Here is a 15,000-nt window from a genome sequence, read left to right as displayed (position 1 = left end):
TCACTTACTGGGGTATTTCTCCAGTTTTTATGCTCTTTCCCTTGTTTCTTACAAATATAATGTAAACATTAAAATCCTCAATAAATATACTCATGGCTTTGTGTAAATGGAGTAAGAAATGGCTACCCTCCCTTGTCACAGGAGTGTAAAAGCATGTACAGAGATTAGCAGATTAGTTCTATTAAATATTACATGAGGAAAATATACAGAGAATGTGAATTTGAAATACAGAAAAGTAAAAATGTGGATGAAGGCCAACTAAAAGTGTTGTAATAAGTGTGCTGTTATTATAGGAACTCAGCCACAGCACTAGGAAGTTTAAAAGTACCTGTCAGGTTTATTGGAAACAAATTATCAAGACACCATTATGATTTTATTTAATATGTGCAGTTCAATATTAAAAGAGAGACATAAGTTTGTTCTAATTATAGGAAAAATGGCTTGTAATGTCAAAGCAAACACAGCTATATCTTTCCTCTACTTATCTACGTAGGACTACCAGACTGCAACAAGTGATCCACTGTGGCCTTCATGCTTTGCATTTAGGCAAAAGTCAACAAACTTCCATTAAGTATATTCTTGAAGGATAATAACTGTCAGCAAAATAGATGTGATTAAGATTTGTTGGCAAAACAAGAGTGTCATTTCGTTTCTTATACAAGGTATTACCGTTTATTTTTCTGAAAATTTGTATGGTGACTTTCTGGACAATTGCATATTTCCAAAATAAAACAGATATGGAAAGTGCATTAGCTTAAGCTGGATAAACCAAAGTAATAAACAGACTAAACTTCTTTTCCCGAAAGTAATTACTATTTCGAGCAATTAAGTATTATCAAAGGTCGTTTAATGAAAAGCACGCGCTATAATTTGGCTGGTGATGTATATAACCCAAAGAATTAAATTAAGCCCTGATGAAAAGGCTTGTAAAAAATATATACCTGTAGTAGTAGATAACCCTGAAACCGGGGTAAACAACTCTAGGCTTCCGTTCGTCTAGCGTGAATCCGGTGCAGGCGTTGAATCCGGGAAAAGGTTTATAGCAGACGTTTTATTAGATTAACGTGATTATCGTTACTTCATTCTCAATTCCCTATTTCTAATTTTATACATATTGTTAGTATTATCATTATTTCCACTGTTACTATTATTGTCATTTGTAGTAGTAGAAGTAGTAGTAGCAATTGTAGAAGTACTATTATTATTGTTATCATTGTTATCATTATAAGTACAGTTATTATCATTATTATATCTATTGCTGTTGTTATTATTATTATTATTATTATTATTATTATTATTATTATTATTATTATTATTAGGCTGGCTGTGGCTATCCTGCGGGTCCACTTCAAAACTCCCCGTCCCTCCAGTGGCCACCCAAAGGTGTTTCACCTGGACAGGCAAAGGGAGGAGGAGTGTGCCCGTGGGTTCACCATGGCAGTCTCTGACCGATTCACAGAACTCGATAACCTGACGGATCCAGTTCCTCTGTGGGAGCTCTTCAAGCACTCGAAGCAGCTCAGGAATCCATTGGCGTACGCCCGAGGGCAAGGCAGAATTCCATCTCCCTGGAGACATTAGAGGCCACTCAAGCGTGTCGCAAGGCTCGGCTGAATGGGAATCAAGTCTTGCGTCGTTCCATGGTGCATAGGGCTCGGACACTGCTGAGAAGGGACAAGGAACAGCTCATCAGGAATCTTGCTGAGGAGGTTGAAGGCCATTTCCTGGTAAATGACCTTCGCCCTGCCTACCAAGCCCTGAGAAAGCTGAACTCTAAGCCCTCCTCACAGATGACTGCAGTCCGATCACTGGATGGACGGATCATCTCAGATCATGTTGGGGTTCGTGAACATTGGGCTGAGTATTTTGAGCAGTTGTACCAGGTAGACCCTCCAACAATTAGCTTGTATGCAAGTGATGTCTCAGTGCTTGTGCCGGACCCCCCATCAGCGATGAACCTTCTACCCTAACAGAGGTTAGGATGGCGATTTCCAGAAAGAAGAGTGGGAAAGCTGCAGGCATATGTGATATCCCTGCTGAACTGCTAAAGGCTGGGGGTGAACCTATGGCTCGGAGCCTGCATACAGTCCTGACTGCCATCTGGCAGTCTGGTACTATTCCCCCTGACCTGCTTAGGGGTGTGGTCATCCCTCTCTGGAAGGGGAAAGGGGATGCCATGGCATTACACTGCTCAGCATACCGGGCAAGGTTCTCGCCCACATTCTTCTGAAATGGATCCGCAACCACCTACTGAGGCATCAGAGACCAGAGCAGTCTGGATTTACTCCTGGCAAGTCCGCGATAGACCGTATACTAGCGCTTAGAGTAATTGTGGAACGCTGTCATGAGTTTGGTCGTGGGTTGCTTGCAGCCTACATCAACCTCAAGAGGCGTTTACCTCGGTGCATCGGGAATCGCTATGGGAGATCCTGAGACTCAGGGGAATTCTGACACAGATTATTGGCCTGATAGCAAGCTATTATACTGGTACTGAAAGTGCTGTAAAGTGTGGTGGGGGTATGTCGAAGTTCTTCCCTGTTAATTCAGGGGTGAGGCAAGGCTGTGTCCTTGCACCAACACTTTTCAACACCTGTATGGACTGGATAATGGGCAGAGCTACTAGCCAAAGTCAGTGTGGAGCAACACTAGGCAATATCAAGATTTCAGACCTTGACTTTTGCCGACGATGTTGCTACCCTATCTGAGTCCTTGGAATCACTGGTGGCGGCTTTTGATGCATTCAGCAATGAGGCGAAGCCCCTAGGCCTAGAGGTCTCCTGGACCAAGACCAAGATTCAGGAGTTTGGGGGCCTGTTAGGAGAACCCGTTCAGACAGTTCATGTTTGCGGCGAGGACTCTGAAGTTACAGAAAGTTTTACATACCTTGGTAGCGTAGTCCATATCTCTGGGCTGTCAGATCAAGAAGTCAGTAGACGGATTGGTCTGGCAACAGGAGCCATGAACTCGATCAACAAGAACGTTTGGAGATGTCGGTATCTATGCAGAAGGACCAAGCTGCGTGTCTTCAAGGCCTTGATACTGCCAGTTTTGTTCTATGGAAGTGAAACCTGGACCACTGTCTTGGAGTCTCGCCTTGATGCCTTTTGTAACAAGTCTCTTCGCCGGATCATGGGGTACAGTTGGCAGGACCATGTCCAACCTGAGGTTACATCATGAGACTGGCATGGGACCTGTTACTTGGCATAATCTGTGATCGCCAACTCAGGCTATATGGGCACCTAGCTCGTCTCCCTGTGGATGACCCTGCCCATCAGGTTGTCTCTCTGCGAGATAACCCTGGGTGGAGGAGATCTGTGGGACGACCTGGAGATCATGGCTTGAGCAGCTCGACGACACCTGTCGTGAGGAATTAGAGATGGGCCGTGGGCCTGCCTGGAGACTCGCCTCGAGGGATCCTCGCGGCTGGAAGCGAAGGGTGGATGCGGCCATGCACCCCCGTCGGCGTTAGCCCCTTGATGATGATGATGATGATGATTATCTTTAATAATAATAATAATAATATTAATAACATTATCATTATTATAATTATTATCATTATTATTATTATCATTATTATTATTATTATTATCATTATTATCATTGCTTTTATTTTTATTATTATCAATACCATCATTATTATCATTATTATTATTGTTATTATTATTATTGTTGTTGTTGTTCTTGTTACCATCATCATCATTATCATCATCATTATTAAGATTACTTTTATTGTTATCATTATCATTATTATCATAATTGTTGTCATTATTATCATTGTTATTATTGTTGTAGTTATTAGTATTATTCTTATAATTTTTATTATTATCAATAATATTGTTGTTGTTATAATTACAATCATTATCATTAGTACTAATAGTAGTACTGAGTGGGTGCTTCATGCGCAAGGTGATGTGAAGCGTTGGTGTGGTAGCCTAGATAAAGTTAAATGTTTGCATGTTTTCTCGCTTGCAGGTGCCACCAGTGGCTAGCCTAGTGTGAAAAAGGGAGCAGCATTGCATAAGCCTCCCCTGCCTCTTCCGTCATCAAGACTTCAGCAGTGCCTCCTCATGACCACCCATGGGTAACTGGGCACCTTGCAGTCCCAGGCTAAACTGTGGGGGATCTCGGAGTAGCAGGAGGCCCCAGAGGTACGGAGCTATGGCCCACCAGTGTGTGGACATACCCTGGCTCTGTACCAACTCCTGCCCCCTAGCCACCCTGGGGTAATTGAGCGGCTCGGGGGAGGTGGGCCTTGCCAGTCCTCCTCCCCCCAGATAAACTCTCTGGCAATGCCTGTAATAAATGGATATGCTGGGGGGAGGGATGTTGTCCCTCCTACCCAGCAAGCAAGGCAGGCTGTGGGCCCCATTGGGAGGGCAAATGTCGGAGCGCAGGACGTGAACGAGAGTTACTTGTCCCACCTATGCATTGGCAAGCGCCAACCCACCATGAAGCCTGTGGGACAAAGCCCTCGAGAACCCCACAGACGGACGGGGGGCCCCACAGCCCGCTGACCTCCTTTACTTTGGCACAGCATCAGCAGGGGCGGCAGAGATGGCGTGCATCCGGAGTGACCGGACGAGGCTTAACCTCAGGCAAGCTTTCCGGGTAGGTGTTTGGAACATCCAATCCTTGCGGAAGGACGAGCGGTTACCTCTGCTATCAAGGGAATTGGAGCGACTGGGAGTCGAGGTGGCTGCCCTCTCGGAGGTGAGAAGACAACCTGGTAGCAGCATGATCAGTATGGGTGGATACACCTACTACTGGTCGGGCCGCAGTGATGGTCACCACCTCCAGGGTGTAGCCACAGCCATCTCCAGCCGACTTCAGCCCTCGGTAGTTGAGATAATACCGATTGATGAGCATATTATGGCACTGAGACTGAAGCATGCCTTTGGCTTCATGTCTCTTATTGCTGTATACGCTCCTACTGATGGTTGTAATCTCTATGTGAAAGAGGTGTTCTATGCCAAACTCATATCTTTGGCAGACATTTTCCCCCAGCGAGATATTCACACTGTTCTGGGCGACTTCAATGCGGTATCCGGCTATGACCGAGCTGGCTGTGAGATGTCTGTTGGCCCCCATAGCTCGGGAGCATATCCCAGCAGCGGGAACAGCCTCCTTCTCCGGGACTTTGCTAGGTCCCAGAGAATGAGGATCTCTGGCTCCTGGTACCAGCACTCCAACCTGCATTGCTGGACATGGTATAGCGATATGTGTAGGGTGGCCCAGGAGATCGACCACGTTCTTGTTAGCAATGGAGGATCCTCCACAACTGTAGAGTTTACCGGAGTTCTGAGTTCTGTGGCCCTGACCATAGGCTAGGTTGTGGCTACCCTACAGGTCCACTTCAAAACTCCCTGTCCCTCCAGTGGCCACCCTAAGGTGTTTCACTTGTACAGACTAAGGGGGGAGTGTGCCCATGGGTTCATCATGGCAGTTTCTGACCGATTCATAGAACTCGACAACCTGACAAGCTGCTCTGTGGGAATTCTTCAAGCGTGAAACACTCGAAGCAGCCCAGGAGTCCATTGGCATATGCCCAAGGGCAGGGTCTTGCATTGCTCCTTGGTGTGTAGGGCTTGGACACTGCTGAGAAGGGACAGGGAACAGTTCATCAGGAATCTTGCTGAGGAGGTTGAAGGCCATTTCTTGGTAAACGACCTTCACCCTGCCTACCAAGCCCTGAGAAAGCTGAACTCTAAGCTCTCCTCACAGATGACTGCAGTCCAATCAGTGGATGGATGGATCATCTCAGATCATGTTGGGGTTCGTGAACGCTAGACTGAGTATTTTGAGCAGTTGTACCAGGCGGACCCTCCAACAGTTGGCTTGGATGCAAGCGATGTCACAATACCTGTGCCGGACTTGCCCATCAGTGAGGAACCTCCTACCCTAACAGAGGTTAGGATAGCGATTTCCAAGCTGAAAAGTGGGAAAGCTGCAGGAATATGTGATATCCCTGCTGAACTTCTAAAGGCTGGGAGTGAACCTATGGCTCGGGGCTTGCATACAGTTTTGACTGCCATCTGGCAGTCTGGTACCATTCCCCTGACCTGCTGAGGGGCGTGGTCATCCCTCTCTGGAAGGGGAAAGTGGATTGTTGGGACTGTAGCAACTACTGTGGCATTACCCTACTCAGCAAAGTTTTCACCCACATTCTTCTGAAATGGATCCGCGACCACCTACTGAGGCATCAGAGACCGGAGCAGTCTGAATTCACTCCTAACAAGTCCACAATAGACCAAATACTAGCGCTTCAAGTAATTGTGGAACGCAGTCGTGAGTTTGGTCGTGGATTGCTTGCAACCTACATCGACCTCAAGAAGGCGTCTGACTCGGTGCATCGTGAGTTGCTATGGGAGATCCTGAGACTCAGGAATTCCAATGCAGATTATTGGCCTAATAGCAAGCCTTTATACCGGTACTGAAAGTGCTGTAAAGTGTGGTGGGGGCCTGTCAAACTTCTTCCCTGTTAATTCAGGGGTGAGGCAAGGCTGTGTTCTTACACCAACACTTTTCAACACTTGTATGGATTGGATAATGGGCAGAGTTACTAGCCAAAGTCAGTGTGGAGCAATATCAAGGCCTCAGACCTTGACTTTGCCGATGATGTTGCTATCCCTGGAGTCACTAGTGGCGGCTCTTGATGCATTTAGCAATCAAGGCCAAGATCCAGGCCTGTTAGGGGAACCTGTTCAGTCGATCCATGCTTGCAGCGAGGACGTTGAAGTTACAGAGAGTTTTACATACCTTGGTAGCGTAGTCCATATCTCTGGGCTGTCAGACCAAGAATGATGGCAACAGGAGCCATGAACTCGATCAACAAGAGCATTTGGAGATGTCGGTACCTATGCAGAAGGACCAAGTTACATGTCTACAAGTCCTTGATACTACCAGTTTTGCTCTATGGCAGCGAAACCTGGACGTTATCCAGTGTCTTGGAGTCTCGTTTTGATGCCTTTTGTAACAAGTCTCTTTGCTAGATCATGAGGTACAGATGGCAGGACCACGTGTCCAACCAACGGTTACACCGTGAGACTGGCATGGGACCTGTTACTTGCATAATCCGTGATCGCCAACTCAGCTCGTTTCCTTGTGGATGACCCTGCCCATCAGGCTGTCTCTTTGCAAGACAACCCTGGGTGGAGGAGGCCTGTGGGACGACCCAGGAGATCATGGTTTGGGCAGCTCGACGAGACCTGTCGTGAGGAATTAGAGATGGGCCGTGGGCCTGCCTGGAGACTCGCCACGTGGGACCCTCGTTGTTGGAAGCGAAGGGTGGATGCGGCCATGCGCCCCCGTCGGCCTTAGCCCCTTGATGATGATGTTGATGATAATAGTATTAGTTGTAGTATCAGTAGTTGTAGTAGTAGCAGTAGTAGTAATAGTAGTAGTAGTAGTAGTAGTAGTAGCAGTAGCAGTAGAGTAGTAGTAGTAGCAGTAGGAGTAGTAGTAATAGAAGAACAGTTCTTATGTTCATGAAATTATTATCATTCTATCAATCATCATCATTCTGCAATGTCATTATAACAGCCATTTCACTTCGTACTCGCAAGGAAATGCTTGATGAAATCCTTTTCATGAAATTATATGTTTCATCGCACAAGCAGTTATGTTGCAGAACTGATAATTTGCATGTGAGGATACAGACATACAAGGAATGGAGACATTGGGAAAGTGATCATACATTTTCCAAATCAAATAACTGACATATTCCATTTTACGATAAAAATAATATCAATTCTTAAGGCAGTAGTGTTGCTATAAGTCATGATACCCTTCGTGACTAATTTAAGAAAAAAAATACATTTGCAAGCATACACTATAAATCGTTTCGCATATTGAAACAAATAACGATCATCCAGAGGTCATCACAAGATGAAATTGATTAAACGACCACATGTAAAAATAGACTTTTTATTTATTTATTATTTATTTATTTATTTATTTATTATTTTTTAACTCCGTGACCCTTACCTGAAATTTGAATTCGCATCCCGCCTCCCCGTCGTTCGCGTAAGACCGCATGCGTGAATTCGCTTTAGGTCGAGACAGCTGATTCTGGCATCACCATCTCCGAGGCCGACTGTCACGTTGTCACAACACACTTTGTGTAGTTATTTTTTAAATACAGACCACAATGTTCCGCCGAAAGTTGATGGCCCTCGAGTACATGAACCCCGAAACTTTTAATATTAATGGTGAGGGACGTTTGAAGAAGTCTGTGTTGTCTGTTATTGGTATAAGAAGTAGTATTTGGTCTTTGGATTGGGTTGTCGGCTGTTGTGGTAGTTTGGCTGACGTGTTTATTTTCACTATTTGTTATTTTCCAAGTAGCCTGTTGTCTTGATTTGCAATAAGATTTCGTTCAGATTATCTACTTGAGAAATTGATAAGAATACCACATGATGAATATCTATTAGGTTGATTTTTGCGAGCATATTTAAGTGTTTATTTAAACCACGGCGGAAGAAATTCTCAACCCAAAGTATTTCGTGTTTTTCTTTCTTCATTTGATGTCTTTTCATTACAGTCCCCTTTTATTTTACACCCACAGGAGTGTTAAAATTTACTATAGTATATCTAAGTTAAAGTGCCATAATCCTGATACTAAATATTGATACTGACTGATTGCATATGTCTGTCTACTGTAGTTTTAGTTCATTGTCATAACACCAGGATGTGGTATGAATTAGGAATATTCTCTTTCATTTTTAAGTTATTCATTCTCATTCATACTGTTTATGATTTAGTGTACACTAATCAAAAAGGATATTTCCTTAATTCCTGAGGAAGCCATGGAGAGAAATTGACAATTCTAATTTATGGTATGAAGCAAGTAAAGACATGTACATGATGTTAGGAACCCTACATCCCAATGATTCTTTCTACTACTGGTTATGTCAAGGTTTCATGAGAGTTATTAATCAGAGTGGTGCAGCCCTCCACTGCAGACAGTAAATCTTCACCACATATGTTCCGACAAGATAGAGCTTGGACTAGTTCCTTGATAGATAATAAAGATCCAAACATGATGGAGCTTTGTTAACCTTTGTCAGAGTACTGGCAAAGGTTAACAGTAATCCCCCCCTCATCCAGAGCACAGAGTAAAAAAATGAAAATGATGACCTCTGCTACAGAGTGATCTAAATGATCTGGATTGTCATTTTTATGATGTTCTAAAAAGTGTACCCCAGAGTTTAACCCCCAACCCCCCAGCATACAGTTTGTGCGGTCTTAAAAAGTATTTATTTACTTTATTATATTTTCCCCCGTTTGTGCGTACGCGCATGCATGCTTTTGTGTGTGTGGGTGCGTGCATGCGTCCGTCCGTGCATGCGTCCGTCCGTGCGTCCGTCCCTGCGTCCGTGCGTGCGTGCGTGCGTGCGTGCGTGCGTGCGTGCGTGCGTGCGTGTGTGTATGTGTATGTGTATGTGTATGTGTATGTGTGTGTGTGTGTGTGTGTGTGTGTGTGTGTGTGTGTGTGTGTGTGTGTGTGTGTATGCGCGTTTGCATTTGTATGTGTGCATGTGCAAGAAAATAGATTTAATAAAAATGTGAATAGATAAGTACATAAGTACATAAAAAAAATATATTATATTGTATTTTTATTTGTTAACTGTAGATGAGGTCAGACTGGACTTTGGGGCAAAACCTGCCTATCGATGTAATTTTCTCACTGGATTTACCCTACCTTCTGATGGTAAATTCTTATATCTCTAGGTTTATTTGAGTGTTTATTATATGGAACTACTATTTACTTTCTGCTTCTTGGCGGTCATAATAGAAAGAATAACTATTTTTTTTTTTTTTTTTTTTTTTTTTTTTTTTTTTTTTTTTTTTTTCATATGTTTGTGTGAATTAAGGGATCAGTCTGGCAGAGGTTTGCCTTTAAATCGGGTTTACAATGTCGTTAGATTGTGACTACAAGGACTTTTGGACCAAAACATAATTTACTAATGATGTAAAGAGTTTTGGACTGAAGCAAAGTTTACTGTTGAATAATTGGCAAATGATTTCATATTAGATTTATCATCTTAGAAATTGTTTCTGATTTATTTAGTGATATAGAATTTTTAAAAAATAAATTTGCGATTGTATTTTTACTTTTTAGTTTTAAGACACATTTTATTTGATGGTATTTCTTAACCCATAATTGACGGGTAGCATTCGTAGTGGCCTGGCCCTCCCTGCCGGGGGCTTATATCGTCGCCCGAGCATGCGCGACCACTCATGCCAAATACCAGCATCCCATGCCGTTTCTTCGTAATACTACGAAGATATGTTGTATTTTCAATTTTCATTATTTTTTACAGTCTCTACTTGCCAAACTTCCTGATAAATCGAGACTGAAGGGCATTTTTGTTGTTATATAGACTCCATAGTTGATCATTATTCGGTCTATAGTCCAAATAAAATAAGCAGTGTGTGGCATCATGGAGTTGAAATTGTGGGTTTGTTGCATTTTTTTTGTTTGTTGCATGGTAAAAATGAGAAAGTGTTAGAACCGACTTAATCACACTTTCACTGGCAAAAAATAATCTTTTGCCGTGATTGTAACAAAAAAAACTCATGGCATGTCCATGCATACTCTATGGCATGTGCGTACGTGCCCCCGGCAGATGGTCCCGCCATGCCATGGCATGTACGTACATGCCACCCGTCGGCAATGGGTTAATAATGTGGATGCACTCACCAGAGACTGTGTCCCTAACTCCGTGTCATATTTTTTTTTATTAACATTCTAAACTGCCATGACTGTATGTAAACTTTGGGCACTGGCCGAGGAGGAAGTTGACCTAACACCCCCAGATAAAAATTGTCTTGATCTTGGAATGCACGATAAGCTTGAGCTGAATTTTGGGTAGCACCAAGTGGCTTCAGACGTGAACTTTCTGTTATCTTTTTCCTTTGTTTGTGGCATTTCTGTTTTATGTCTGCAGACTTTTTATCCTCTACAAGATTATCACCTTCAATTTTCCCTAGCTTAGTGCATCCATAATGTAAAGATTAACTTGTTTTATTTATTTTCTCATGCTTTCTATTCTAACGAGTTTTACCTGTTAACAGATGAGAAGAGCTTTCGTGACTTGATTGTTTGGCTGGAGGATCAGAAGATTCGGCATTACAAGATTGAAGACCGTGGTGATCTAAAAGCAATTGACTCCAATGAGTGGCCCACGACATACAAGCGCTATTTAGGAGGACTCAACTGCCCCACAAATCCTAATGATAGACAAGCAGTGGTAGATTGGTTGCTGGGACTGGCTGTACGATTCGAATATGGTGATAATGGTATGCCTTTTTTTTTTTTTTTTTTTCTCTCTCTCTCTCTCTCTCTCTCTCTCTCTCTCTCTCTCTCTCTCTCTCTCTCTCTCTCTCTCTCTCTCTCTCTCTCTCTCTCTCTCTCTCTCTCCATCTCTCCTTCTCCATATCCTTTCTTTAGAGTCCCTGATGAGTTGATTTAGAAGACTATGTTAAAAAAGTATACATTTATTTTTTTCTGCATTATCAAGTAGTTTCTTAATTATGCTATCATGTTAATTATGTTGTAACTTAAATCACTTGAGAATAGGTCTTCTTAACAGTGCTATAATTGTAAACCATTTATCCCTTTTGGCATACATAGCTTGAAAGGAAATTGACAGAGCACATTAGTATGGTCTGCCTAATTACCTACACAGTTGTGATCAAAATGAGGGGCATCTAATTTTTATCATTACTTGGTCCCTCAGGGCAAAATTTATGTTTGGGAAAAACAAAGTAGAGGTTTATAAATTCTTGGAATTACCAGATTGATAAATTTGAAGACAAATTTTTCTTATAACAGTTGTTGCTATTTGAAAATTATTAAGATCTATGATAAAGTATTAATGGAGATAGTTAAACAAGTGCTGTGCCTGTGTATTTAATTACTTCATTTAAAGTACAAGGTAGTGATGATAGTACAAGCAGATATTAAATCCAATGGCACTGGAAATGGAATGCATGTATATGTTCCATGTCCACTTTGCCTTGATTTTATTGATTTTGTTTATACCTAGATGGCTGCAGAAGTGCTTAGTCACCAGGCCTTGGTTTCACCTGTTTGTGCTCATATTCAAAGACAGTTACCAAAACAATACTATTAGTTATGAAAAATATGCTGTAAAGGTATACCCACAATTGCTTATGAAAGTCTGGGGGTCTTTACATAGGGTGATGCTGTGACCTTTGCAGTGGTCAACAGTATTCTTGACAAAACATCTTGTAGACTATGATGATTTATCTTTTGATACATATGCATTCCCAGCATTCTTGCAGGAATGTATGTGTAGATTTTTTAGTCTCAGAATGCAAATTGTGGTTTTATTACAAAGAATTTTCTCTGGTTTTGTTTTCTTTATAGATTAAGTGCTTAGCCACTGAGGAGTCATTTAGTAGCCATTGACCTCATCTCCTTGAGTTTGCAGGATTTTTTATTTTTTATAACTAATGCTATCAATATTGATGCTATTATTTTTATTATGAATGTTATAAGTATTATTAGATACCAGAAAATATTTTTGAAAATCAAAGAAAAGGGTAAGTAGTAGGTAGTACTCAATTGGCTCATTGGTGACTTATTACTTGTGAAGTTATCTATATATCAAAGCAATTTATAAATTAAACTTACAGTAAGCATAACATGTACACACATGCCATCCGCAGTAGCTTCGGGTTAATATGTACTTTAATATATATCAATATGTATTTCAATATGCTGGTTTGCCAAGTATAACATTTATTAGATACAATAAATGCAAATATATTTATGTATTATAGATCATTTAGCATACAGTTTAATATACAAAGACTACTACTTGTCTTTTATGATAGCCATTGGATAATATTTTTGCTGCTCTTTTGCCTCTACCTGTTCTTCCTATACTCAACTCAGGAATCTTCAGTTTGCCAGATCACTTTTGAGTGGTGTTGAGCACAAGTATTAAGAGTCAGGTTATTAGAATAATAAGGTGACTTGGCAAATCTAATTCCTTGAGGGATCAAGTTTGTTTTCTCTCTCTCTCTCTCTCTCTCTCTCTCTCTCTCTCTCTCTCTCTCTCTCTCTCTCTCTCTCTCTCTCTCTCTCTCTCTCTCTCTCTCTCTCTCCCTCTCCCTCCCCTCTCCCCTCCCCTCCCCTCCCTCCCCTCCTCCTCCTCTCCCTCCCTCCCTCCCTCTTTCCCTCCCTCCCTCCCTCCCTCTCCAGAGATTGGACATACTTTGGTGTGGAAGGCTAAAAGGCATGGCCTTTACTGACAACAGTGTTAGAACTAAAAGTCATGAAAGGGCATTGTCCCAAATGCTTAAGTTCTAAATGTAAATGTTAATAGGGGAGGTCTCTGATGTGACAAACTTTTTTTTATGAATTTGAAGTTAAATTCTGTTTATGTGAACTGATTTTCAGTGGATAAGTTCAAGACCGAGACGGCAGAAAATGTTCGAAATAGGCAGCAGAGTGCCCCCAAAATTGTCAACACAAATCCTCTGGATAGTCTAGACTTCCAAAGTCCAGAATTTAGAGGTAAGAAATTTATTTTTATATTGTTTTTGAAAGATATGAAATATCCCATTATTCATGATTTTATTGCATTGTATTTCCAATCCGTAAAGCTGATAGATATTATAGAAATATGAAATAAGGAGATGAAACAGTTATTTGGTATATTGGTGATATTTGCAATAATTCTACTGTATATTTTTTATTGTAAGAATCTAAAAGTTTTTTATATACTCAGTGTTACCTTAAGTTCATCCATACCTTTTTTATTTTTTTTTATTATTATTATTATTAATTTTTTAGGGGGAGGGGACAGATTTTTATATCAGATGTCTGATTACTGATCTAGTTTTCATGAGTTCAAGCCTCTCATGTGCTTTAAGACCCCAATTATTGCTAGTACACAGAGGGAATAGGTTAATGTTATGTGTTACTCAATTAACATGTCTATTGCACTGATCTCTTCAGTGTAATATATATAATATATATATATATATATATATATATATATATATATATATACACACATATATATATATATACACACATATATATATATATACACACATATATATATATATATATACACACATATATATATATAACACACAATATATATTATATATATACATATATATATACATATATATATAAAACATATATATATAATATATATACATAATATCATATATAATATATAATACTATATATACATTATATCTATATATATATACATATATATATACATATATATATACATATATATATATATTATAATATATATATATAATATAAATATATATTTTATAACAATATATAAATATTATACAATATATATAAACATATATATAATTATATATTATAATATCTATATAATAATATAATATATATAATATATATTATATATATACTACATATACATATACATATATATATACATATATATATATATATATATATATATATATATATATATATATATATATATATATATATATATATATATATATATACCCCCCCAACATTGATCATTCTCTGTATCAAGTTTGTGCTAACGTAATTGTTATATGGGGATTCAAGTACAGTGACTAGACCAAGAATGTAGAAAAGATGTTACACAAAGTGAACCTCACCTAAACATATTCAAGTGAAAATAATGGATGAAGTAGTATAATGAGCTACATCATTTTATTTATTTATTTTTTTCATAGATGGAGTTAACCGCCTGGCGAAACAACTGAACATCACGCCGCATCCGAATCATCTTATCACCCTTAAGGCCATAAGTAAGCTCATTAGAACTCGTCTGTCAACAGAAGCACTACAGAATCCAGGAGAGTTTGTTCACCAGGTATAGTATTGAATATTTAGTTTTTGGCATGGTTGTGTCTCCTTATTAAGTTGCAAGTATTCATATTTGCAGTTATTCAAATTAACAGTGGGAATGGATAAAAGTAAAAAAAAAAAAAAAAAAA

The 15,000-nt window shown here is 40.2% G+C and overlaps 2 protein-coding genes across 2 annotated transcripts in view; one reads left to right on the top strand and one right to left on the bottom strand.

Moving 5' to 3' along the window:
* LOC119575455 (transcription initiation factor TFIID subunit 11-like) overlaps positions 1-1,011 on the bottom strand; it is an 11,678-nt gene extending 10,667 nt beyond the window's left edge. Inside the window, exon 1 of the mRNA XM_037923088.1 lies at positions 942-1,011. The gene's annotated coding sequence lies outside the window, so the exon portion shown is untranslated. The remainder of the gene's footprint in view (positions 1-941) is intronic.
* Positions 1,012-8,050: 7,039 nt separating this feature from the next.
* Positions 8,051-14,897, top strand: LOC119575454 (RNA transcription, translation and transport factor protein-like). Its single transcript, XM_037923087.1, has 4 exons — positions 8,051-8,207; positions 11,077-11,301; positions 13,433-13,549; positions 14,737-14,897. Exons 1-4 carry the CDS (start codon positions 8,147-8,149, stop codon positions 14,880-14,882), a joined length of 549 nt encoding a protein of 182 aa, XP_037779015.1. The 5' UTR covers positions 8,051-8,146; the 3' UTR covers positions 14,883-14,897.
* The last annotated feature ends 103 nt before the right edge of the window (positions 14,898-15,000 follow it).

This window comes from Penaeus monodon, chromosome 7 (genome assembly GCF_015228065.2).
Source record: "Penaeus monodon isolate SGIC_2016 chromosome 7, NSTDA_Pmon_1, whole genome shotgun sequence".
Classification (NCBI taxonomy): Eukaryota; Metazoa; Arthropoda; class Malacostraca; order Decapoda; family Penaeidae; genus Penaeus; species Penaeus monodon.
The sequence above is the reverse complement of the archived record's forward strand: the minus strand, read 5'-3'. Positions and strand labels throughout refer to the sequence as shown.